We start from the raw sequence: 27987 nt of genomic DNA, 5'->3' as shown, positions 1-27987 counted from the left end.
ACAGGATGCCGCCGTAGCTTGTAAAATGAGCGCAAGTGTTAGCCAACAAGCTAACCTATCTGATGGCTGCGCCGGCGCTACAGCTTCCGGCAGATGTCTGGTTACACGTTTTTGAATATCTGTCACCGGCAGACAAGTTTAGCGTCCGCGCGTCCTGCAAATATTTCCAAAAACTTGTTGACCACCGTTCTCTTTGGAAAGACTGGTCAGTAGTTCTGGGGATTCAATGCGGCTCTTACAACAGTCGTTTCTGGGCCACTCTTCGCCGCAGAAAAGTCACCAGCGTGGTGATGAGGGGCGCCAAAGCTAAGCTGTGGAGACAACTCGCCCTGGCCCTTCCTGCTCTCACCACGCTGGTGGTGGACCAAAGCTCCCAGGCGAGCCTCGCCTGCTTGAAGGACTTCACCAACCTGAAGCGTCTGGCTGTTAGAAGCAGTCGCACGTTGCTAGACGCTTCAACGGTGTGTCAACCCCAACGGCTGACCCAGCTCAGCGTGTGTGACGTCAAGTTCCCCACCCCAGGAATGGATAGCTTCATTACTGCTGTCTCCCAGTTTACAAATCTTACATCTCTGGTCTGTCATAAGACGGGGATCTGTGAAGAAACTAGTTATGTGGTTTACTCCATACTCGCCTGCCTGCCTAAGCTGAAGCATCTCTCACTGTCCATCGTGCATCCACTGTATACCTCCGAGTCCAGACCCAAACGTGGTCCCTTCGGAGGAGCTGGTGCCGGAGTCTTGTCCAGTTTAGAACTTATAGACTGCATGGATCATTCATTACCAGAGGATGCAATGAGGCTGATGCCTGGCCTGAAGAGTCTTGCTCTTTTCTACAGGCACACGCATCAGGAGGTGCCGGAAAGACTGAAAACATGGCTGAGTGACCTTCCTCATCTATCAACCCTGGTCGTGGTCAACGGCCCGCCACTTAAGAAGTATGTGACTTCCATTCCAGCCACAGTGACCAGCCTCACGCTGTGCATTGCAGGGATGTCCCTGGGGGACGTGGCAGCTGTAGCATCGCAGGTACCAGATCTTCTGCACCTTCACATAGACCCCTGGCCATCACGTTTGGGAGCTTACACAGCTCAAATCCCACATCTTTTCCCAAAGCTCAGAAGCCTCAAACTTCGCCACGAACACGTACCAGAGAGCGATTTCTTACATCTTCGCCAGCTGCAGGACCTGGAATACTTGGAGATTCTGGATACCCGCCCGCACGTCTCTGAGCTAACCGGCAAGCTCCGAGCTCTCACGAACCACAGACTTCAGGTCACAAGCTCTCCTCGAAGGAGAGACGTGTTGTCATGTTCTTGTGTTTGTCAGGTGTATTGAATTACTGCCTTTAAGCAGGCCAGTTGGCTTGCATTGCCCTATCGTCCTTTCAGGGTCGTTTGGTGGGGTTTTGATGATTTTTTTTTTAGAATTTTAACATGCATGTACTTGAAACAAATCTACATACTGAGCTCCATCATGTAGTACATTTTATTCTCAGCAGTCACAAAATAAATGCATGGGGTCATGAGATAATTAAGAGGATAGGGAAGCCAAACATTCTTCTACATAAATTATTTTATTTTTTGTAAATGACTTAAGCGTTCCCTTATTTTAAGGAGTCGTAAACCAAAATGTTACGCATCAACATAAATGCTGTGCTCAGCTCTCAACCCAAAAGTGTTTGATATACACACAAAATGCACCTTATAATTCTTTTTTACAATATTTGACAAACATTTCAGATTTTGTATCCCTTTATAAAACAGGCTGTCAGTGTGGGCTGGCGTTTGTTTTCTTATTCATCACACTCTGGTCACATCTATTCATGCCACCCATGACTGTAATTCATATTTGTGAACTATTTGCTACACTTTTACAAATAATTTATAAATCAACCTGATTATTTCCACTCTGAATATGTTGTTTTAACACATATAAGGTACAGGAGAAAAGACAGACAAACCAATGCCGGAAATAATGATATTTATTTGCAGCAGTTATAATAATCAGTCAGTAATCAGGACCAACACAGGCTTACGACCCACCCACACACAGAGCCATTAAAATGTGTTGCTCATGAGAAAATTAAAATGATAAAAATTTCACATGAATGTCTCCTTTTACAAAGCAGAGTTCACTTAATCTCATTAACAGTAAAATGCTTTGATTTGTTTTCATGAATTATTCGACAGAAGCAAAAACTATAAGGCAATTAAACTGTAAGCAGATACATAAACATAGAGCAAAAATTAACTCACAATTCCTGTTCACTTTCCCCTGCTACTTCCTGTAGATCTGAATCAGCTCCAAGCGTGCGCGACACTATATCTGCTGAATGACTCGGTACGGACCGTTTCTCCTTATGGCTCGTCTATTACAGTGTTAACTTTTGGGTGTTAAGATGCACCACAGCAGACGAAGCCAGAGTTCAAACCATAAAGAATCAAATCACAGGAAGGGTTGAGAACTCCACAGTGTATAAGACCTTATTGCATTGGCACATTTGGCACAAGAGCCAACATCTTCTCAAAGTGAGAACAATCTGAATGTGGATGGCGCACATTAATTTCTTGCTCACATACTGATCAAAATTAAAGACAAGAATATTGTCCAAAATTTAAAAAAAAAAGAAAAATCACTCATTGCCTCGTGTCACAAAACGGGTATAAGTACAATGAAGCTGAAATGAGTAATGACGTGGTTTTTGCTTGAGGCTTGGTGTTGTATTCTGATTCCTGACCAGCTAACACCAACATCCGGCTTCTACCAGCGAGTGCTGACATCAGCTCAGACAACGGGATCGTAGTTCATGACTGGAGATGAATATAATAAGGGCTGCGTTTCCTTGGAAGTCTGACACACTGGAATCCAAGCTGGTACGCGTTGTGTGTGAGAACAGGGTCAACTATTGTTAGCCTGCATGCCAACAGAGCCAGCTCTTTGCATATCAGAGGGAGCTCAAACAGCTCAAAAATATATATATTTCCATCAAAACGGTGACAAAACACAGTTCTGTCATAAAGTCGAGCAGATTACAGGTATACAAATTTGGATTCTGATTGTAACAGCAACTGGCAGCTAGTGCTGATGAAACTCCAAATCAAAGAGAGCATGCTTCACATCCAAATGCACAACCAATATAAATGTTGAATCAGCCTTATTCATAGATTTAATACAGTGATTAATTCACAACAGTAGCAATAGTAAAATATGGAAATGATGTTGAATTGAAGCATCATTTATTCTGAATTAAATTCTTCTGAATTTATTCCGTGTGGGTACATACAGCAGGAACAGCTCCACTTTTAAACGAGTAAAGACAATCAACTTTGTTTTGGCTTATTTAAAATTGCACCGTAAGTTCAACATTTATGACCATCGTACAAATATTCTTATTGGCCTACTTTGTTTGTCATCAACGGCCACTACCGTTAAATTTTATTTGAACATTATTATGTAAATGACACAGTGTACACTTTGCCGTTGAAAAGTTAAAAACAAAGTTACAAGTAGCTCCAGGGAAAAAAAGTTCAATATATGTATTTGTATATATACTTATATCTTTGATCTTACTACTATGAGAAATCATTAAAGTACAAGAACACAAATGTGAATGATTTGTATGCTGAGACTGAGAAACCTCTGGGTTAATTTTCATAGTAAAACAGTAGAAAAATAAGGACTAGCTATATCTTGCCAACACCTTTAAAATGCACCTTAAGACGGTCTCATCAAGAGATCTGTGGCTGGAGTGTGTAAAGAGTTTGAACTGGTATTTGAAAGAAGTGAGGAAGGAGGAGGAGGAGGAGTTCAGTGGATGTCTGTGTGCATGTACGTGTGGAGGGTTTCGATGGTTGTTATTAAATGGCACCTCAATAGTTTCCAAAGCTATAAAAATACATATTTTTCATAGATTATTCCACTCATTGTCCAAGCATTATGTATTCATCATATTCCAAAATTACGAAGTCAACTCTCCATGGTCCATGCAATCAAACAGCTGTCTCATATCGGCATAAGACCGCTAAAGGATGCAAGGCCTTGCCCTGCGATGGGGAATTCAATCGTTTAAAATCAGGGCTCAGAGTAAACGCCCATATGCTCTTTTATGTACAGGGGAAGGGGACATTAGCGTATTACCGTTGCTGCACATGGGAGGAAAACTCGAAATAAAAATATCTTTGGGCTCTTTTAAAAATGTCTTTAGCAAAAGTGTGAAATGCCAAGCCTGAGAGGTTGGACAGCCAAGGAAGTCCCTTCCATGTCAAATGGCAAAAGTCAAGAGACATTTCTCACCCTTACGATGTGATCCGCCCGCACACCAACTCCCTTGTTCTCAAAAACCACTTCACCGACTCACACATGCTACACCCATGTGAGCGCGCACACATCCACACGTGCATTTAGACATGTACACAAACGTGTAGACGCATGTACACACGTTTATACACACACACACACACACACATACAGTCTAACTGAAGAGCTTGACAAAGCAACCTTGGCAGTAAGGCTTGTCATTCTGCTCCTTGAAGGTGCCTTTGTTGAGCTGCTTAAGGCAGAAAGCACACACAAAGTGCTCCGGGTGGAACTTCTTGCCCATGGCGGTGATGCAGCGGCCGGTGATGGGCTTCTGGCAGCCGGAGCACAGCGAGCCGCGCCGCTCGTGGTAGTGGGACTCACAGTACGGCTGGCCCTCGTGGTCAAAGAAGCTGCCGTTTATGAAGGGCGTGAAGCACTCCTGGAAAACCCAGACCAGAAGAGGTTGAATATACACGATAATGGACGGGTGTTATAAAATGTCCAACTTCGTTAGATACGTCGAGTGGCTCACCCTGCAGACGAAGCACTCGGGGTGCCAGAGTGAGTTGAGAGCAGAGATGTAGTTCTCCAGGATGGCGCGGGCACAGCCACCACACTTAGGGGCAAACATGTCAAAGTAGTCCTTTCTGCAGAAGGCCTTCCCATCCTTCTCGTGGAAACCTAGAGGGCAGCAAAGACGCAGAGTGACTCGCTGTATGCTTCTTTTGATAATGGAGATTCTACATGACTATTTATTTTTTTATAAGCCAGGTGTGTCATCAATTGATCAGTTGGTACCTTCTGGTCCGAAAAAGGCTCCGCACTGGGCACAGAAGAAGTGATCCGGATGCCAAGTCTTATCCAAAGCGGTCACTACTCTCTGTGAAACAAGGAGATCCAAAGGGTCAATCATTCAATTTATGCAAAAAGCTGTGATCCATAAACAATAGGGGGGAAAGGTGGCTGTTTGAAAATAAAAGAAGAACAATGTGTGCATGTATGTGTGCAAAAAAACTAACACATGAGAACATCAGAGGCCAGGAGAGGGCAGGCAAAGACTACAGAGGCAGTGTGGGAGGTGCTGGACTGCTGTTACCTCATGTTTTCCAGGCCTGATAGCATTTCTCAGGAGCTTCAGCTGAAAGCCCCCTCTTACTATAACACAAGGTTTAAAAACATTCACAGTCCCTACGTTTCTGCAACAGGGCAAGGACTGCTCGGCGTAACTAATGACGTGTCAGAGCTTTGCCACCAGGGGGTGCAGTGTTGAAGAATAGTTGTTTGTTTTTAAAGGAGGGCAAGCATTCATTACCTGTATTGACAGATTCAGAGCAATTACAGTGAAACTATTACAACAGGGTACAGAAACGCTGCATGCAAATGAGCGTCACAAAGAAATTTAAATAAGGTCGGGAACCATAAAACAATTGAACAATTTGAATTCAACACAGATGTTTAACATGTATTTTATTCATAAACTCTAAAGTTCCCTCGGATCTCTAAAACCATCGTCAACCCTGGTAAAAACAAAAAAACAATGGTTTGGATGTACATCATTGGATGTTCCAAAAATTGCAAACTAGAGGCGGACAGACGGGATGTAAGTGAAAGAAAGAAATGAGTAGTCAACTAGGAAGCCTTTGCAATGATTCATGTTGGCTTTTCCCCAGGTTAGTGTCCACTGTCTACTCCCCTTCCCTACCTCTGGCACTGTGTGTGTGTGTGTGTGTGTGTGTGTGTGTGTGTGTGTGTGTGTGTGTGTGTGTGTGTGTGTGTGTGTGTGTGTCACTATGAGGATAAGAGTGAGTGCTGACGAGCAAGGAGAAAGACATAGGACATGGTCAGTATGCATGCACGAGGCACAAAGCAAGTAGACGTCCCTTCGCTTCTACTGCCTCCAGGATGGCATGTGTGTCAAATCAACTCTCAACGTCGGGTTGAAAAAAAAAAGGCAATTTCTGACATGTAGCGGTTTTTCAAGTATGGCCTTAATCCATTAAGTTATGAATAAATACATATAATTATCCACCAATCCATGGTATATGTGCGTGTGTGTGTTAATGTATGCATTACTGACATCCAGAATGGGTCCATTGCAGTAGTGGCATCGTGGTGAGAACAGGTTGTGGTAGTCTTTCTCACAGTAAGGCTGCCCCTCACGCTCAAAGAAGTTCCTGGAGCCTATCTCCTCCTGGCAGTGGGTGCACACAAAGTGCTCGGGGTGCCACGTTCTGCCCATGGCGGTCACCACCTGGTGTGGGGAGACACAGTTCATTAAATTGAAATGAGCTTCCGACAGAAAGACCTGGCTCAGCAGAGAGAATAAAGAATCACTGCAGCCTCGCAGCAGCAGATCAATGTTTAAAAGATGAAATATTATGTATTCTAAACAATCCCGATCCATTGCAGTCGGATCATGATTTACAGACAAGGATATGTTTGCACTTCTTTAAACAGAAGTCTCAAAGTAAGTAATTCAATGCAATAAAACACAGAAGATAAAGATTTTAAGTTTTTTTATTGCTCCACTAATTGGCTGCCAAGAACTGAATTATTGATATATTTACTGACTTGCACTTTAAGCAATCAGCACAGTCTGCCACTATGTGGACTCTGTGAAACATGGGCCAACATATCTCACATAACACATTTCACTTGGTAATTTGTCATTTGTAATCAAAGTGTGCACATGTATCTAAAAGCATGCAAGTTTAAATTCACTGTGTGCACCAGCTGACGTCAATGTGTGCTGACTTGTATGTGTGTGATTCGGTGTTATCATCACCTGCCCAACAATGGGTTTCTTGCAGGCTCCGCAGACGCCTTTAGCGACCGTCTGGACTCCGAGTCTGTTGAGGTCAGACTGCAGGCTGCCCAGCATGTTGTCCAGCTTGTTGGCAGGTTTTGGGGGACCGGTGGGAGAAATCTTCCCCTGGGACTGGATCTGAAGGACACGAAATACCAAAGGGGCGTCACTATACTGTTCTCATCGTTTTCTGGACGTACCTCATTGTAACGTTACATACTATTGCAAACCTAAAAATGTAACTGCCTTTGTAATTGTAACCCGGGCAAAATATGTTCTCATCAACTCTTATCCGTGTTTTCAGGCCTTGAAGACTCTCTCATATCAATATTGTCTGTGTGCATGTGTGTCTGGCTGCTGAAATGTAAGTAAACACAGACCTAGATGGTGTGGTTATTGGAGCTTCATGACTCTTACATTCCACTGAGAGAGAAAATAGCATCCCTGCTCCATATATTCCCTCTCAAACACAGAGATAAAATAGTCAGGCAACTCACCGAGCCTCCGACCTGAACAGAGTTATACTGTAGCACTCGCATTCCCACTCCTGCTCTACGCGTCCCCACCCAAAACTACCAGAAAGACACTATGGATTCTAAAAGAAGGGAGGGTACACGGCGTTCAACTTCAACCTGCTTGTGTCTAACCCAGCGCGACCTGTTGACGGAAGTCCTGTGGGAGCTGCTATAATGGTGGTGGTAACTGTGCTGTCATGTGGCAGATTGGGTTTCAGTTGCACTGCGAGCCTGCCATTCCTGTGCATGGCAGGACAGTTAGTGTAACGGGAACATGGGGGGGCTCACTCTTAAACTCTCTGCTCCACTCTGAACACACAGGCCGTGGTGCCGTCAGATGTCAGAATTAGAAAACGGGTTCCAGCCTGAATGTCAGCACCCGTCACAACCTGGGCCGACTGGATTTCAGACAAAGCTTTTAAGAAGCTACCTGTTGCATTCTGGCACAAACAGGCACTAGGGGTCGAAAAGAGCTTATGACCAGACCAAGGCTCCCATAAATATAGATGGATTTGAACCAAATAACCCACAAAGACGCTCAAGTAAAACAGCAGAAAGGTTTAGAAGGTCAGAGAAAGAGGAAAGAACGGTGATCCGTGCCTGCATTGGTGGGAAGATAGGGTCATACTCAGTCTGACAACCCACTGATACAAAGACCTTGGGAGGCGGAAGTGGCGTGACGGGCTTTGGAGGGGGGCTAGGTGATGGTGGGGGCTGGACAGGGGGAGGTGTGGGCTCCCTGGGGGGAGGAGTGGGTTCCTTGGGAGGAGGAGGGGGAGGAAGGGGAGGAAGGAGAGGAGTGGGTTCCTTGGGAGGAGGAGGGGGAGGAAGGAGAGGAGTGGGTTCCTTGGGAGGAGGAGGGGGAGGAAGGGGAGGAGGGGGAGGTTCCTTGGGGGGAGGAGGAGGAGGGGTATGTTCGCGAGGAGGGGGAGGGTTTGGAGGGGGAGGAGGAAGTGGTGGAGGAGTCTGCCTGACTGGGGGTGGCTTTTTGGGTGCTGGGGGGAATTGTGGAGGGGGGAGGACTTTTCTCTGTGGGGCAGGTGATTCTGGAGAGATGATGATCTGAGGGAAAGAAGGAAAAAGGAAACAGCAAAGAGAAGAGAGCAAACAGACGAACAAGGATAGGGGTCAGAACGAGGAAAAGGAAAATGGTAATAGAAACACAGTTGGCAGGACAAGCTGAACTGTTTGAAGTGACTGTCAAAGGCAAATGCAATATTTATGGCAATATGATGAAACATCATTTATATTTAAAATTTGCCAGGCAATTTATTGGCCATATGCCAATAATAAGCTAAACCATCAGAGGGACATATTTCCGTCTCTTGGTTTAGAGTAGCACTGAACAGCGCTGACTCCTGCTGTGCTCCTCTAACGTCTACCTTATCCACAGACGGCTGGACCCTTTCTTCCCGCGTCCGCTGTGGGTTGGACATGACGATGACGCCCTCTGTCATCCAATCATCCGGCTGTTGTTTACACTTGCGCTCCACTCGCCCAATCCCCAGTTTGCCCTGCAGCTCCTCAATGAGTCGGTCCTGCGAGTTGCTCTTATTCACAATGACCGGCCCCATTTTACGTCGCAACATCCCCTCCCTGAACATCGGATGCACATTGGAGGTCTCTTTGGTGCGGCGGATAACCGACTTGAGCTGGGGAGCGGATGATATAAGGGCAGCTGAGGTCCGGCCATTCATGTCCATGTTTGGTTTCAAACACAAACCGGACAGTCCCGGCACACGATGTCTCATTCAAGTGGCGAAAAAAGCACTGGCTCAACAACATACGTTTGGTTAGAGTATTCTCAAGTTTTTGTCAGGCAACTCATGGATCCGATCAAACTTGCCTGCAGAAGCGAAGCACAGCCTTCCATTCCATTCAAATTCACTCTCTAGTGCCAAGTCTTAAAACTGCTCAGGTATCTGTGGAACAGCATGCTCGATCGCTGAAGTCAAGACAAAACAGAGCTATCACAAAATGCTTGCACATAAGTCCGCACGTGCCAAAGCAAGGCCAACGATCAAAAAGGCAAAGTCTTCCCTGTTTTTAATTATATGTGCACACTCTTGGTGCATATATTCATTCGCAAAAGTAGAAAAACATCCACCCTTGTGTTTTTGTATTGACACCATCAGTGATTAGAACCTCATTTTTGGCACCGTCCATTGGTTGCGTAAACATGACGGGCCAGGCCCTGTGACTAACACAGCAATGATGACTGCAGCAAGTAGGGGCGTGCGGAAACATCCTTTCAGCAAAGCTTTCGACATCAGCCACAAGTAGGAGAGATTTCTACCCTCGAGCCGTTTCATGAATGCTAAGCAATGACACAACATGCATCACACCACATAGATGGAGGTATTTCTCTTCATCAAGACACCTTGCAGGAGCTGCTTTCCCAAAATAAGCATATTTTGGCAACTAGAGAACTAGATAACAAATGTTATTTCTGGTTACATGGCCAAATAATAGAAAGACCACATAGGGTACTAAAGCCGCTCTAGTTTTTTTTTTTTTTTTTTTGCCAGTAGCTTATTTTGGGAGAGTCAGGTTGAGAGTCCTACTTGGCCAGAAGCAGATAGTCGCTCGACAGCAGAGGGCTGCTGTGTGGGAAGTTCCAGTGTTGCATCTGGTGTCCCGGGGCATGTGGAGGGGGTGAAACACTCATCAATCCAGCTGGACTCGGTCATGGGGGTCAGGGTTCCCTCTCGACTGACATCAGGGCAAAATCCCTCTTCGTCCTCCCAAGGCCTGTCATCATCTCCGGACATGATGGAAGCAGGTGGATGGTTGTCACTCAGTTGGTTGGCTAAGATTTTGTCTAAAGCATCATCTAATAAAGGCTCCCGACACGGCCATGTTAACTCCAGCAGTTCGCCACCCTGCTGTCCTGTAGTAGGCAAAGAAAAGCTATTTGATGGTACAGCGGAAAGTGGAACTGGTGAAGCTCCGGGACTGCTGGTGCCTGGAACTGTGTAATTCTTTCTGATGACCGAGGCAGGACTTTTAGGAACAGGAGTGACACTTTTTGGAACTGTGACTGGACTTGAAAGCCTTGGGAGTATTACTGGGCCAGCAGTCATTGGCAATGTTTCAGGACTACAACTCTTGGATGCACTTGCTGAATTTGAGATATTAGGGACCGTCACGGGACTTGCAAGCCGTGGAACTGGACTTGAAAGTCTCGAAATTGATACTGGACTAGCACTCTTTGGAACAGTATCTGGACTAGAACTCTTGGGGACAGTTACCGGACTAGAAATATTAGGGACTGTCACAGGACTTTTTGGAACTGGACTTGAAAACCTTCTAACTGTCACTGGACTAGCCGTCTTTACAGCATAATCTGGACTATGGCTTGTAGGAACTGGACTGTAGCTTTTAGGGATTGGGCTTGGGTTCGTGTAAGACTGACTTAGAATGGATAATTTATGATCAGGTGGAATTGGACTCTTGGCTTTAAGAATGGGACTTGGAATTATAGACCCAGAAGCAGGACTAGAGCTTCCAGAGACAACTACTGGACTGGAGCTCCTAGCAGTGGGTACTGGACTAGAACTGCTACCAATAGTCACTGGGCTTAAGCTCTTTCCAAAGGGACTCAAGACTTTACTAGCAGAGACTTCAGTGATTGACATATGTGTACTAGAGATACTAAAGCTCTCCACATGAGAGCTCTCAGAGGTAACACTGCCACCATCATCTATCTGTTGGATCTGGGAGTACTGAATGCTCTTGGATGATGCAACCACTACAGTGGAACCAGATGATGTAGGGGCTGAACTACCATCTTCATCTATATGGAGTTCCAATGGAAGAGGGGTACAGGAGGGAGTAGTGTAACTAGAAGGTAGAAGAGTATCCACTGAGCCATTAGGATTGATAGATGGGGTGGTTCCTGGGGAACCAGCTACAGATGAAGGGTCTGCAGCCTCTAGATTCACAGACAACTGAGAGCCAGACTGAATCACGTGCAAACAAAGACGAGACATAAACAGTGGTAGAGAAAAGAGAAAGAGACCGGGGAAAACATTCAGGATGAAGGGAATGAATAGATAAGTTGTCTTACACACAAAGCCAAGCAGGGGTAGGGTTCCCTCATTCCTAAATTACTACAAAAATGAACTTAAAATAAAAACAATACACTTAGTTTCAGTTTATTTGATCACATTAAGTCTAGGGAGCAAACAGAATCACTTCAAATCCCCCAAAATGATCAAATTACCCATTCCACAAAGTCTCAACAGAGATATGTGTGTGTGTATATATATATATATACCATATGTTGATTTTGCTGCGTCAACCCAACAACCCCTTTAATGAATGTACAATGAATGTAATGCAACAAAATTACACAGTCAAAGAAATGTAACACAACAAAATCCAAATGTCATCTATATGATTTTTTTTGTGACTACAATTTGAAACTAAAACCTAGTTGTCAATTATAGGTCGGTTCTAAACAAGTTTTTTGGGAGGCTAAAAAGTTGAGGGAAATAAAAGCACCGGCCAGAATATGTATGCCAATGCAGCATTACAAAAGGTATACGGTGAAATCTATGAACAGTTAAACCAGCAGAACATCGGTTCTAGGAAATCCTTCCTATTTGCAAACCCCTAAACCGCTGCACAATGCCAAAAATAAACACCCTCCATCCAGTATGCAACCCCACCCCCCCAAAAAACCCACATACTCACATTGCTTTGGACTTTGAAGTCAGACAGGGAGGCCATTAGCTCATCTAACTCTCGTGTGGCAGAGGAGGCCGACATTCTGGCTTGCTGCTGTGCTGCGGTTTCCTCTTGTCCATCTGTTTGTTCATCTGACACAGCCAACGGTGTGGGACTAAAGAGGGAAAGAACGCAATCAAAAAAGAAATGGGCTTCCCACATGAATTGTTAATAAAACATCTGTGAGCACTAATTTAAACAGCTACATATCATTGCTATGTCGCCTTGATAATGAATAATGTGACGCTTACATGGGTGAGGGCACAGAACTCTCCAGCTCATCCAGAAGGCTCTCTACACTTGGTCGTACTTCGTCTATCCCCCGAGCTGCCGCGCTGCGTTTGGGCTTCTCCAACACAGGTGGAGCAACCTTGCCTGCAGCAGCGACTCCGTTCTCCTGGACGTGGTGAATGACACTGCAGGCAGGCAGCGGGGGGGCTGCTTCTTCTATTACACAAATATACAGTGCATCGTTTATTAAAATGTAAATCCCCCCAAACACTTAGAGGTACAGACCAGTAGTGACGGCCGAGAAACATAAGAGAGCATTTTATAAATTGTGAAGTCATCCCTTCGAGTACCTTCTGTGGGGAAGGCAGGGGTGCTTTGCTGGACAGCGTTGAGCTCCAACAGCAGGCGGTCCAGCTCAGACAAGTTGCTACCCAAGGATGAGTTCATGGCAGCAGCTGATGACTCACTGCTCTTCTGCTTATTAGGGAAACTGTTAGGAGGAGAGGGAAGAACCGACATTTAACCCAGACGGGGCTACGGGCTGAGAGTGGTGCTATATTTCGACACTGGCAGAGCATCTGTGGCTCTCAGGAGAGTCAAAATCCACATGGAGAGTTCTAGTCTAATGTTTTAGCGTGCACGTCAAAAAGATGACACATTATCATTGCCCCCTTTTTAATGTCCTCTCTATAATGAGCTCAGTGTGTGTGGGTCCTACCTGTATACGTGGTCCTCTTCACCAATGGGTTGAGTTGGACTGCTGCTATCTCTAGACCAGGGACTCCTCTGAGCTGAGCTGAAGGACTGAGGAGAGGAAGGGACATCACTTCATGTGAGGATTCAGGTGTAAATCTTTTTATCTTGCCAAACAATAACATGTACGCATGCAGTTACCTCCGATTCATCAAGTCCGTTCAGCTCAGTGGGAGTGGGCGGGACTTGGCGTGGAGAGCAGAGGTCTTGCTGGGTCTGATCCCCAACAGGGAAGGAGTAGGCAGTCTCGTCCGACAGGAAGAGCGGACGCTTGGAAATGTGGGACGTTGTGGACTCAAGGTCCGCCAACAAAGCATCTGTGGAAATACAAAACAACGTTGTGTTTTTATTTCCCTCATCATACGTCTGAGGCTAATTCTATTTTCAGACAGGGTTGGGTGTAAGGACACACACACACACACACACACACACACACACACACACACACAGGTACAAATAATGACAACGGCTTTTGCAATCGGCCTGTGTGACATCACCGGAGGTGAGGTTGTAAAAGTTGAATCACGCCGACTGTTATAGCCGCTCCTTTGGTTACTCATTGACCCTCGTCTGCCTGCAGCCTTGACATGTCTTAAATCCAAGAGTCGCTGTCAAGTCTGCAAGAAGGTATACCTACTCATATTTACAATCCAGACGACAACAGCTAGCATCACCATGTGACGGGCTATTTTGAGAGGAACACGGGCCAAGAACACAACTACTTATTTAGCAGGCCTAACCAGCAGGTAGAAGGACACATAACATTATAGGGGATTTCATTTAGAGCTCAGACTGTATTACTGAATGCTTATTTTAGCACACACCCACTCACCACAGCAGCGTTTTGTTTCTCTTGCATAATTTCACAAGCCCCCCCCCCCACCAAAAAAAAATAAAACGCTAAATTAAACAAACCTACTTAAACAACCGTCTTACACGAATCAACTATTAGTTAGTAATTCATGGTTATGTTTCATTATACCAATATATTTGAGGCTGTTAAGGACAATGGTGTTAGTTTATAATCTAATGTAAAATTCGAGACAAAACCAAATAAGCCAACAGCAAATGAAAGTTTTGTCCCAGATTGACCGAAAATGATTCAAACTGCACTTCTTCATGAGGTTTTTAATATTCTATATGTTAAACTGCAATACTGCCAGTATTGCCTATGCGATCCAAACACTAACGAATCCAAAGCTCCATCCTAAAATAAAGCGGCGGGGAAAGAAACACAAAACCATAGCTAAACTTACATCGGGATCAGACGTATCTTAGAAAAAGACGAGGCATTACACCCAGGGAAGTGAAGAGGAGATAATACAGAGAAAGAAGAAGAAGAAGAAGAAGAAGGAGGAAGAGGTCAACCCAAACGGAAAGTCTGCCAGGCAGGAACTGCCTTTCTTAACTCTACCATCAACATAAGAGGGGGGAGGGGGGGGGGGGGGAGAGAGGGGTGCAACTGAGAGCAGAGCAGAGGGTAGGGAGGAGAAGGAGGGGTTAAAATGAACGGCAGTGGGGTAGAGTCACCCCCTCTAGTAAGAGATACTACTCACGCAGACGAGGTCCACCTGAGGCAGGCTGAGCGTGTCACAGCAGGGGAAGGAGGGCGGCGAGAAATGAGGAAAGTCGAGGGCGAGCAGAGCTCTTATCAACAGAGGCATGCCCAACTAAGGGAGTGGTATCACAAAAAGGTCTATAAAGGTGTAATTGGCCCCTCCTTCACCATGTCAGTGCTCTCTGCTTCGGTTACTCGTGGCTCTTTAAAATGTCTCACCATGATTCCATCAGGAGGGACTTTTGTACTTTTGAACCCTAAAAATGGCTGCTGGCTATAGGGAAGCATCATCAGTACAGCACGCCAGAGCCACATCCATCCCAGATCTACTTGGCCCGACTCAGCATCAGCATGGTCAACATGACCAGCTGACCAGGTTTCACGGCGGAGACTCCGTTCAGAAGCCCGAGCAACATTCCTCAGAGTTTCATTATGGACACAGCACAGCTCACTGTTTACACGACGGCAGCCAGCGCCGTGTGTGACTGCGTCCTCATCGCTTACTTGGTAGCAGCGGGAAACACACACCCATAGAAGTAAAGAGGCAGAAACAACACAAGTGTCAAGCGTTATTATTCATACCAAGTATGGTGTATGATAAATCTAAGGGTTTAGATAGCTGCACTCAATGCTGCGGTCTCTATTTCTGGTCCGGTAGAAGGGGAAGTCAGCAACGCTTTCAACTAATTCTCAAGAAGTTAAGACGACTTCATCTTTACAACATTTCCCCACAACGCAGCTGAGTGGACATACTTTTTTCCCTAATCAATATGATCGACAAACGTAGACAAGATTATTGTACGATGAAGCCAAGACAGGCAAAAAGAGAATTCAAATTACATGAAATACTTCCCGAATAAACAGCAAGCACATGAAAAGGCTTCGGTACACATCTGCTGCTGATGTCAGAATTAAGTTTGACTGCAGCTGGTGGAGACCTCAGTCAGCAGATGTTAGTCCAGATTGTTTACACAAGAGATGTTAATCAACTTAGCTCTAGCACTGAACTGGCTTTAACCCTGGTTATAAAGAATCTGCTGCTCTGGAATAGAGTTACGCTAAAACACTAAACCCCCGGGCTACATGAAATGTTATTTATTCTGTTGGCTTGATGGAGGTCTGTACACTAACTTCAATATCTAAGGGAGTGAATTGAAATCAGCAGCTCATTGCCCCCAAAGTACAGTCCGATAATATAAAAGATACAGGCTGGACAAAAATTTGGAAAGAAGTAGCTTAGAGGTTGCATTTGTTCACTGAACGCTGCATGCTCGGCATGCTGCGACCCATCCACAAGCTACATAAAACACACAGAGGTGTGTCAGCCTCCTCCGCCAAAAGAACATACCATGACACACACACACACACACACACACACACACACACACACACACACACACACACACACACACACACACACACACACACACACACACACACACACACACACACACACACACACACACACACACACACACACTCACACTCACACTCACACTCAAAGCACAGACGAGCTCCCCAGTGACCAAAGATGGCACTACAGTAAAATGTAGTTCTCATAAAGAGACATCAGTGTTCTCACTCTTAAAAATGAGCCTCTAGAATCATTTGTATACTCTATAAGGAGATAACTTTTAATAATAATAAATATTATTAAGCTTTTCCAGATGCTCAATGACGCTTTTTGGAGACTTATTTGAGTGTTTGTATTTTTGGGGAAACACATTCATTTTCATATGGAATGAACTTTGATGTGTTATCAAAAAAATATATATAAATCATAAAAAGAAATCTACAAAACCTGAAGAGACCCAAGTTTGTGAAAAAGAGGCAGAAGGTGACAGATTAACCAACAGGCTTAATCTGGATCTAACAAACATCGAATGAACTGAAAATGAAAATATACCAGTTTTTGGTGTGCTTCCATGTCCACAACCCTAAATGTGACATGGCGGGGCACAGCGGGACTCAAACAATGAGGAATGGCGGTGGGAGTGCCGAGAGAGATAGCGAGTGAAACTGGGAAGTGTGTGCGCGGAGCAGCCAGGCAAATCCTCAGAGGCCAAAATGTGGGTTGACGCAGATTAAGGAGACTCCCTTCCTCCCAGATGAATGGTGTGCATTTTAATTACACGAAGGCTGCTCCGCATGGGGCTCATTACAGGAAAGCAAAGAGAGAGCGAGAGACAGGGAGGGAGCTGGGAAGATTGAAGTGGACAGGGATGAAGGGATAAAAAAAAAAGACAGGAAAGGGGGGGGGGGGGGGGGGCAGGAAAATGAGGGTATGGAGAGGAAATCGTTTGAGGAGTAAGGGAAGAGACAGATGTCGGATCAGCAATTCAACTGCAATATTTCATCGACAAAAAAAAAAAAAAATCAACATAAAATGTAAATATAAGTGAGCACCACTTTAACTCTCTAAAGGTTCGATCAATATAAATCCTGCACGTCAACAGAAGCAAGCCTCCATTATCCCCGACAGGACATCCTGCCCGCTTGACACCGCGCACGCTGCACTGACCACTGCAGAAGGGAATCAATGCCGTCTACTGCTCAACACTTCTCTTGTTTATTTAGCTGGTTCACTTCAGGGAATGGGTCCGATGTGACGCAGTTTTCCACCAACCTGCAGGGGGCGATGTCGAGTCACGTGTGAGACTCGAACACAACTTCTGTCTTTTTTTTTTCTCCTGAAGGCCGGCATACAGAGCTTATCTGTTCAGAAATGCCAAGGCATTTCCTGAGATGTGGCGCCGACACCAAAGCCAAGTGAACAGGATGAACAGCAGCCGCCAGATTGTGCCAGCGCAGCGCGTTCACCTGTGTCGTCTGACCTCCTTTCTGCATCTGCCTACCCTCATTCCTTTTAATTTCATCCCTCCACATCTGACGTGTTGCAAGGTGCATACCGGCTGATAGGAATTCCTAACATGCCGCGGCTCGTCTTCCAAATATGTGAGGAAGAGCGAGAGGGGGAGATAAATCCGAGGTAGCGTAGACAGACAAGAGGGACAGATGAGAGAAAACAAAATGTCAGCTGGTAGGCAAAGACATTTTGTACACAATATTTCAAAAAAATATGTATATATGTTAAAAAAATAATAAAAAAAAACTCCATTGTGAGGGACGACTTTCAGTTAGTCCGCGAGCGTGCGTCGACATAAAGTGACAGCCTTTCATGTCGTGAGAGAGATGGCCTTTCATTGTGACACAAGCTGACAGACCATCACTGAGATGATGAATCCTTCTCCTGTCTCCCACCAGAAAGGAAAAAAAACAAACCGGATAAGACGGGCACACATGCACTTATACTTTACTCCCCTCCGGGCTCGTGCTACACAGCAGAAGGCCCCTGTCTGTGTTCGTTTGGTGCACATCAGCGGGCACGGGAGAGCCGAATTTTAAAAAATCACACTCGAAGCACGGACACAGGTGGTGCAACAGTAGGACGACAACGCTGCACACAGGTGCCTCTCAGCCAGCCTGCCCACACATACCAGAGACAGACCCAGGCATCTCCGCCTACTATAAATACCTTTGTGCCCGACCCTGACCTGAGGGAGCAGACGCATACAGTAGATGATGGATGGCGATGCCGGTCAAAGCAACAGTGGGACATTACAGACCACCCAAACAGTTTACACTATGTATAACACTACATTTGCTTTACTGTCCCATACGAGAGCCTGGTCTGCTTCTAACGCTACTAAATGGAAAATGCCAGCGCAGCGTGCATTTGCAATAAAGTCATATAATATGCATCGCTGACACAGCAGCTTGTAGGTACTCCACTATAAACTGTTCAATACAATCACAGCGAAGTCTGTTCAGACACATGTAACCCAGCACTTACAAATCACAATCAGGACCCCAAAAAGTCTCAGGCAACGCAGACTTTAAACAAGGTGATTTCTGTGGCAAATCATATAGAAATTATAGAAATGTCTATGATTTCAATACAGACTAGATTCAAAACATGCCAGCAGGCAGCTGTTTTTAGAACATTAAAAAAGCTATGATAAATCCTTGTCGCGGATAGCTGATGGATTCAATTTGCGTCACTTCTGTCAACACTTTGAAAATATTGTGAAAACAATCTTACCAAACAAGCTGCTGTTTCATGGTTGAATACACAGATACAAAAATATCACTGACATGGGAACTTGTGTATTGTATTTGATTTAAATACACTCTTTGTGTTGCAACAGTATTTATCTCACATTGTATCTTCCATTACTTGATGCAGATATATTTTATATTGTGCATGTTTTACAGCTTTACATGGGTTTCTGGCAAGGTTCCGAAAAAGGCTCAACACTCACTGTTCAGACTTCACCTCGACTCTACATAGCATGACCCACTAACACCCCCCCCCCCCCCCCCCCCCCCGCCAAAAAAAAAACCTTACCTATAGCACTCTGATCATTGCACTGTTGCTCTTAAGGTACTACGTTACTCAGATGAGGACCTAACACTTGTTCTATTTTTAGCTCTTACTTTATCGGCAATGATACGTTGTGGTTTCTTTGTTTCCTTCTTTTGACAAATGTACTTATTGTAAGTCGCTTTGGACAAAAGCGTCTGCTAAATGACCTAAATGTAAATGTAAGGTTATCATTTGGGCTGGTTTTACGTCGTGATTAGAAAGAGCTGGAAAGAGTTAATCTGACCTGGCAACACTGATTGTGTGTTACCAAATGGCAGACAGACCGCTGGTAAACAGAGTGGAGCATTTAGCAGCTACAGAACCAGAAATATTAAATTAAATAATAAAAATTGGACTTACATTAACCTGGTGGGCAGAAACACTCTAAATGAATGATAATGTTGCTCCATAAAATCTGCTGGATGTATAAACAAGCTGCTGATTCTGTTGACAGTTTGTTCAGTGGCCAAAAATTAAATCAATGGAATCAAAGGAGGAAAAATGTTCTTGTTGATTTTCCTCCCCATAGTTGGATGACACCACTCTTACAGTAAGTCTGTGTTGAGTGGTTTACTGTGTTAGATTAAATAAAGGGGATGCAATGTATTTATTAGTGCTTCCAATCTTTAAATCAAGCTAAACTAAGGGAACCACCTCCTCCTGGCTCAAGCTCCATACTTGACTCATTAGTGGGATATCGATCCTTCTATACAGGCAAGAAATTATTAAAGCCTTCCAAAATGTCTTCACTCTTTTTTTCAGATTACAGTTTAACATCAATGCTCGTCACAGAACAACCACTTTGATATGAACAAAACTCATCATCAAACAGAAGTCAGGGTCGGCTGCAGAACTAGTCACAAGCCTGGACACCTCTGCTCTGTTCGTTTCCTCCGAAAGTAACACCGCCGCTTCACCGGAAAGCACTGAATGTTCGGCCTCAACAAATATGTATTTTTAAAAAGGCTGTAAAGTCGACAGGATGTAGGAGAGGAAGTAAACGGTCATGTTAATACAAAATCAACCACAATATTACTGAAAGTCATTTTAACAGACGCTTCTTGGTAAACGTCCATTCAACTCAACTTAAGAGCCTTATCTGGTTCCTATCTGAGTGCTTTTAATCTTCGAAAAGTAAATCTGACCTTCTATTTAGCACATTTACATTAATCAGCACATTTCATTTTCCTTAGATTTTCTTCTCTTGCTCAACTAACATCCCTTTTGAATAACCACTCTGCATCACTTTCTTGAACTGTGACAGTCAGAGCAGCAAAGCCTAAAATGGTTTTGAATAATTTCTTCATTCATATTTTCATATCTTCGTTGCACCCGCTTGGATTTCCTGCAAGAGTAAGAACATCCATAATGTTAGGCATACCTGGCTGGCAATATGCTAATTTCTTCCTTTTGTTACTTCGTGCAGCTCAAGAGCTAAACATACTTTTCTCTTCCTCTTAATATCTGCCTGATGCTTTTCTACTATGGTATAATCTGCTTTTATGGGTTGTGTGTCTGTACTGTTTTTTAATCCTTGCTGCAAACAAATGGCCCCCAGGGACAATACATATTTACTGAACTGATTTTTTTTAAATGTAATTGCAGGATTTTTGACTGTATGAATAATGTATCAACCGCTATGACATTGAGCGCTGAAGAGAAAAAAGTGAAACAAGAGCATATGTCACGAAAACAATAGGCACTCAAAGATAAAACACACTCTCTTCTTCCTGTCTCAGCTCCCCTCCCTTACTCCCCACTGAGAAAGGCTTACAAAGGAACAGAGAGGTAGTTTGCGGGTGCAAAAAGCTTTCCTGTGGTTTACACGTGGCCCCTGTGGTTATTTTGAGCATCTGTGCACAACACAGTAAATAGTGATGAGTAACTGATGCTGCACATATTGAGGACAGTATAAAACGATTGCTCACTCCTGGTTGAATTGCAAACAAAAGATAATGTTCGCGTTTTGGTATTTTGGATTTGACTGAAAATAACATCTAAGCCGAATCCACACACTGCAGGGCCAGAAGGAAAAGAAAAGTTAAAGTTCCCGAATGGCTGCTTAGTGTCACGTTTTACAGTGGTGAGTAAAAGTAATGCTCAATTACACCCGCCGCTGTAATTAAGGCCACGCTACAGGATGACACATTGGAGTTGCACCAGAGGTCCCCAACCTATTTTAGCTGAAGGCCAACTTTTGATTGTTTGAAAAATTCTGATTGACTACCTTCCCAAGTAAATGAGAAAAACACAAAATGACAAAAAAGGGAGGAAAAAATAAACTGGGCTAGTAAATGTCAGCTGTGATGACAAAAATAAATATTTTTCTTCACTGTCTTCACTGATCTGTCAGGATTTTTGAGGTGATATTCAAACTAAACAGGTTGTGAAAATGTACTTTGTTTGATTTATTATATGAATTCTTGAGCACATTTAGATATAAAATAACTAGCTTTATAAATGACAACTATTTTCTTTTTAACTGTATCAAATCAGTTGCCCAATAGCCGGATTCTCTGGTTTTGCAATGACATATTTAGATATTTAACACAAATCAAAACGCACAAATCAAATCGTATGTTTAATGTCAGCATGTAATTACAAAAGCCCTGTGACCAAATGTCATAAGATGGCAATTGTATAATTAAAATGAATTAAAGTGTCAAAGTTAATTCAGATCAATTGAAATTTATGAGCCCCATAATTGTGATTCTGGACTTTATTATTTCATGTTCCATCTGTTGATTAAAACTATGAAATGTGGTTGAAGACTCTGGTAAAAGCTATTAAGAGAATTCAAATGTTTTGTCGGATTGCTACGATCATAACCCGGACCTGGTTGAGTGTTGGAACATAGTTGGCAGGATAGATGGACGGGTGGACACTCGTTCCCCCTTCCCCTAATCAGTTCTGTCTGGTTCTGTTCTTTTCTGGGTCGAAGTAGGTCACAACACCAGAAACAAGCTGCTCTTTGTCCCCCTCCGGCAGGACGAGGATGGAGAGGAGGGTTTGTGAGGTCTGCAAAGCAGGCCGAGTCATCCCACTGGAAAACAGCATGTGTTCATGTGTGTGTGTGTGTGTAAACTTGTTAAGCCAACACGCCTATAAACCTGTGGAGTAATAATCCTGACCTAAGCATCACTGATGCTGTCATTAACCTGAGAGGGGTCTAGACCAGGCTTCCTGAATGATCCTCTTTAACAAGCCAGATGCTGATAGTAAATCCAACTAAAGAGGCAATATCAAACACTGGTGCACATATAATCATGCTCACATTCCCTCACATGTGCACACTCGCCTGTCCTCCAGCCCCCCCCTCCAACTTCCCAATTCATCAAAAGCCTTCATTGTGGTGGCTGTATATGCCAAGCAGGGCCCTACAAGCAGTGTGTTAGTGGCTATTTAAATCTGCACCAGAGGAAACCTGCTGGGCACAAAGACATTTCCTAATAAACCAGCGCTGTGTTATCTGAGCCTGCAGCCACACCAACCACACAACCGCTTTGAAAAATGACATTTAGAAGCCAATTAGTGGAACGCCTAAAAAATCCACACAGGTGCTTTTTGAAAGGCCATCTGACACTCTTAGGAGCTCCATTTCGTGTGACAAATAGGCATTTATTGAACTGGAGCCAAAAGGGCCAGGATTTCCACGGCGGTTACCTTTTAAAACACTGCGATTGATTCCTCTTTGCTTGCTTTCGATTGTAATCCAATCTAATTTGGATTACAATGAAAACACTGGGGCGTCTTCATCTATGTGAACGCGTTAATACCAGCTGCTTTCTTGTTGCCGCTTGCATCAGAGGATCAGCAGCATCGCATCAACCGAGCTGTCAGTCACTGTCGGGCCGGGTGCCGGGATGAGAATCTCACAAACTCAGCAGGGATGTCAATTCATCCGAGGGAGGCTGGACAGCTATAATCATATCATATACACACATATATATACACACAACACATTTCCTCGCGGACAACATGCTACATCAAGCGATGTTCCGGTCGACAGCGAGACAGAAATATAGACGAGGTCAAACTGGTTCCTTCTGCTCACATTCAGGAAGTTGGGAAAAATAGGACAGGATGAGGCATGTCCACAAGTTATATGACTAACATGATGTCTGTGCCCTACAATGGGCTATTCTGTCTCTCTCTTGATTGCCACTACAACAGAGAGGTCACCGAGGGCACTTCCCGTCATGAAACATGTGTCTTAACGAGTGGAACAAGAAGCTGCCCAATGAAAAGAGGGCCCGTTGACCAAAAGCATGACATCGGCACATACAGTAACTATACTGTATGACATGCAGGTCTGTCATTAAAACTACACAGATCCCAACGCTGGACAGATTTTGCTTGAATCCCTGTGAGTCTAAATATGTTTTTTTGTTTGGCTCAAATCCTCTTTCCAAAAACCTACAGTAGCAGTTCCGACAGACGCCGCGGGCCGTTGTTATGGAGGCGGGCCCACGAGAGATGACATGGCGGTTGGCTGAGTAGCTGTCGTTGCTTAGTCAGCTTCCCCCCTCAGAGCTGTCTGTCCACACCAGCAGTCTGCGATCAGGAGCGTGGTTTGCTTTATTTATTTTTTTTATGAGTGTTTGTGTGCGAGTATACGCCATATGTTCCAAAGCCCCCGCAGCATTTTAATTTTAAAGTCAAACAGATGGAAACACCCCGGAGGAGATGGAAGGGATTCTCTCAAGCACGTTGTGATCTATACGCCACACACGAGAGACGTGTCATCTGTTTAGCGTAGGCTCGCTGCAGTAAGCCGACGGGTGCTGAAAATGTAATTTTTGTCATCGCCCCGTTTTTTGAGCTCAACGGAGGAGGAAGTTGACTGAAAGGGGATTTCTAGGCATAATGGGAAATTCCAAACATTCTGGATCCCTACACCTCACATAACAGCAAGATGACATCTTAGAACCTGGTAAATGTCTGGGTCTTTTTAAAAATCCACAACCTCTGTATTTTTTAACCCCAAAGATCACTGATTAACATTATATCCTGTTTGTTGTACACATAGAAACCAAAGTGTAAAAATGACAGGCAGAATGCCAAGCGTAGCAGACAGACAGACAGACAGACAGACAGACAGACAGACAGACAGACAGACAGACAGACAGACAGACAGACAGACAGACAGAAACTTTATTTTAGCTATCGGCTGGAGCTTCATATTTACTCGCATTTGGCAAAATTACATAGATTCCATACAGATTCCTTCAGAGCTTGACTGACTAGTTATTACACTGTATGCATTGTTTGATCCGTCACTGCATCATAAAATGAAGAAGAAGCTGGACTATTGTGCTGCACTGCTAGTAGGCAGAAAGGAAATTTGATTATTATACAAACCGATGGAGCGAAAATACCCCAGTCGGGCACAAACGACATCCGTATCACAGTCTCACATATATGTAGAGGAAATGTCACACGCACGCTGTCTGACGTTTCTTTGGGGATATAAACAATGAAGGAAAAACCTAAATTTAGACTTGCTTGAGTATCTGGGCTACATCAGATCTCATTTGAAGTAAGTAAAGAGCTACGGCACTCCACGCCCACTCCATGAGTGACACATCCAACACTGCAGCTGCCGCGCTGACGGGGCCCTGGGGAATCACTACACTTCAAGTGATGCCACTAAAGAGACAGTAAAAAAACGCCTACAAGAGAGGACAGAGCATGTCACTGTGTTTACGGACATGAAAGAAGGAAATACTAATATACTGCGTATCGAAGTCGGTTAAAGGAAGTTAACTTTGGAGGCTGTTTGACATTCATGTCTTGTTGGTGCAGGCCCCGAGCAGTGAAGCAAGCAGCAACGCTTGGCAGCACTGATAGCTGAGGAGGGGAGGTCAAGAAAAGTTTGCCTCCCAACGAGCCACGGCATCGAACCCGCAGAGATCGCACGAATAAAAGAAGACACAAAAGATAGAAACACACATCTAGCATACGGAAAGAAAAGCTTTTGTGTCCAATATCCATACTGACTGGAATTTTTTTATTTTAAGCTGATAATTGCAGGCGATCAAGCATCACAAACTGCCCTTGATCCGAATCTTCCTAAAAGCTAATCCACTCTCCTGCAAACTCAGCCAGCTGTAAACTGTCAATACATCGCAGGGCTGCAGCTTCCTATGTGGTTCGCCACAGGAATGGTGGGGAGTGGGGGGGGACAGAGAGAGAGAGAGGGTGGGGCAGTGCAGTGTTTAAGGAGGATACACTTTGGCTGAGGCCCAATTCCCTGCATGTGGGCCTGATTCCACCCCGACACCCTGCCTGCGAAAAGCGCCATAGTGCGCTCCCACAGCTGTTTCTGAAGGAAGCGTGGGGATTTGGTCAATTGAGAGTGTGCACATTGAGAGATGCGTTTTAGGGTGGAAGCAAACCTGCCAGTCAGGAGTCCCTAATAATGGAAGACTGGTCGAAATCAACAATATAAGTGGGAGAAAAGGGGGGGAGAGAGACGTGGAAGAGGGAGTTGGTGGAGGGTTTCTAGGCGTTGCTGGCTCAGTGCTGGAGAAGAACGACTCCTCTGCTAAAAATACAAGTCGGTTTAGTTGTCGTCTCCCTCCACTGCCTCACTTCAACTTGCGTCTTTAGGTCCTGCATTAAACCATCTCAAAGCTATAACACTTTCAATTTTCATGAAAAAAAATCACACCATGAAATACAGAGCAACGTTGGACAGGGGGAGTATCTGTAGCCTACATTTCTCGCAAGTTTGTGTGCCACAGTTTTACGGCTCTCTGCTAAAACGATGACAGAATTTACGACCCTGTGACATGATAATTACTCCGGGGTTGTGTAACGCTCTTTTTTTAAGCAGCTACTTTAAGGAAAGCCCTTCACCCACGTAAGCTGAGAAGGTATCCATAAATATTGACCGGATATAGAATGACCAATATTCTTAGTACGGTCTCTCTCTCTCTCACTTCCAAGGCGTCGGCCGGAGAGCTGAGGTTTCGGCCCAAATTTAGATTTATCCAGGTGTTCTGGCAGCAACGACTGAACAAAGCGCTCCAGTTTTGCTTTTTAATGTAGCCAGATGGAGCGTCATCTGAAGCCTCGCCCTGCCTTAGTGTGGGACTGATGGGTTAATACAGCAGCTGTATGATCTGATAGCAAGCCTGCAGCTCACAGTGGTGTGAAACTCGCAAGAAATGCATCATCTTTGACTTTATATATTCATTCTTCAGTTCTCCTTTACAGCGTTCCTTCTGCTTTTAAATCAGGCTGCACACTTTTACATCCCTACAGGGGGTCTGCATGGTTGCTGGCTTGTATAAATGATCCTACAATGTTGAAATAAACTATTATTATATGCACTGCCAAGCTAACACGGTGTGTGAGTGTGTTCACAGAGGGAAGCAACAAAAAAAAAGTGTCACTGAGGATTTCATGTGCATCAAGAACATTGTGCTGAGCTCCACACGCCTTTTCCTGTCACCATAACCTGCCCTCGGGCAGTACTTTTTAGTTAAGCTCATCTGTGCAGGCAGGCAGCACAGGCTGGGTTTGATCTCTCCCGTGCATGTGAGCTAATATCGCACCGCTGTGACAATGGAAGCTGAAACCAGGTGGTGAGTTCAAGCTGGAAAAAATGAGCCGCAAAAGGGGGCTTTTAAATGGGCTACACATCATTCTGACCACCCCGACGAATAGTTGGATCGATGACGTTCCGTATTGCTTTTTAATCACCGATGCCACCTGCAGCACAGGCGGTTATGTGAGCCTGACAAATCCCGGATGACCTGTGTGGTCGTGTTTTTTTTAAACATTTCCGCTAGTTTTGAGCATGGAAAAGTTAGAGCAGCCTCGCAGTAGCCTACCACGCTCGGTGAGGTGGAGGTGGAGGTGTACCGTAACGCCAATGCACACCACCACCACCACCACAACCACCACGTCCACTCTCTCGCTCTCTCGAACGCCACCGTACAAATCCCCGCTAATACGCACGATAACCGGGCTAATTACCGCGGTGCGCCCTGATCCTCGGGCTTCCTCATGTCCGCACGCGGGGCCTTTCTGGGCATGTGACCTCGCGCTGAGCTCCGTTACACCAGGAGAACTTCACACAACGTCACATGGACACACTGCTGACCCAACAGAGTCCCAAAACTCCCTAAAAACACCGTCGTTTCGTTCAACACACGGCTAACGCCAACGTTACGTGCTTGCGCTAACAATACACACACACCCGCTGTGTAAATGTTGCGTTCACGGCGAGCGAACTTACCTAAATCATCCATGTTGGCCGGAAATCGTTCCGATGCTGAGAACCGGACCGGTCCTCCTCTGCGGATCACAGCTGGACTGGAAGAGGGGGGATTCAGCTCCCGGTCGACGACTGTCCGATCGCGGATCTGCCTCGCTGAACGCGGTGAAGTTTTTCAGGTCCCCTCCGCTGCTCGACGAGCCTCAAACACACTCACAAACACAGGCATACCCTGCTGCCCCCCCACTGAAGTCTCCTACAGCCCACATCCAGCCCCCTGCCTGCCCACCAGCCCCTACACACAGCGACCAGCGACATCTAGCGGCAGAGAGCGGTACCACGCAGTATACTCCATGTAATGTTCACTTTTAAATATCATTTTAATTACATTTATTAAATTAAATTAGTCAATTATCTTTTATTTATATCTCTGTAATAA

The 27987-nt window shown here is 44.8% G+C and overlaps 2 protein-coding genes across 2 annotated transcripts; both read right to left on the bottom strand.

The window, feature by feature from the left end:
* Nucleotides 1-1965: 1965 nt before the first annotated feature.
* On the bottom strand, nt 1966-27772 carry LOC311028238 (paxillin-like). The gene is made up of 11 exons (XM_084032649.1): nt 27570-27772; nt 13479-13654; nt 13303-13388; nt 12935-13074; nt 12605-12800; nt 12321-12468; nt 7087-7245; nt 6379-6552; nt 5100-5181; nt 4834-4982; nt 1966-4740 (listed from the first exon to the last, which is right to left on the bottom strand). The coding sequence occupies exons 1-11, from the start codon at nt 27580-27582 to the stop codon at nt 4474-4476; spliced, it is 1590 nt and encodes a 529-aa protein (XP_083888775.1). The 5' UTR covers nt 27583-27772; the 3' UTR covers nt 1966-4473.
* LOC311027163 (uncharacterized protein) lies at nt 7913-12273 on the bottom strand (the record flags this gene model as incomplete). The annotated part of the gene is made up of 4 exons (XM_084031028.1): nt 10187-12273; nt 9005-9274; nt 8280-8684; nt 7913-8062 (listed from the first exon to the last, which is right to left on the bottom strand). Exons 1-4 carry the CDS (start codon nt 11612-11614, stop codon nt 7913-7915), a joined length of 2253 nt encoding a protein of 750 aa, XP_083887154.1. The 5' UTR covers nt 11615-12273.
* Nucleotides 27773-27987: the final 215 nt, after the last annotated feature.

This window comes from Eutrigla gurnardus, assembly GCF_963514095.1.
Source record: "Eutrigla gurnardus genome assembly, chromosome: 2".
NCBI lineage: Eukaryota > Metazoa > Chordata > Actinopteri > Perciformes > Triglidae > Eutrigla > Eutrigla gurnardus.
The sequence above is the reverse complement of the archived record's forward strand: the minus strand, read 5'-3'. Positions and strand labels throughout refer to the sequence as shown.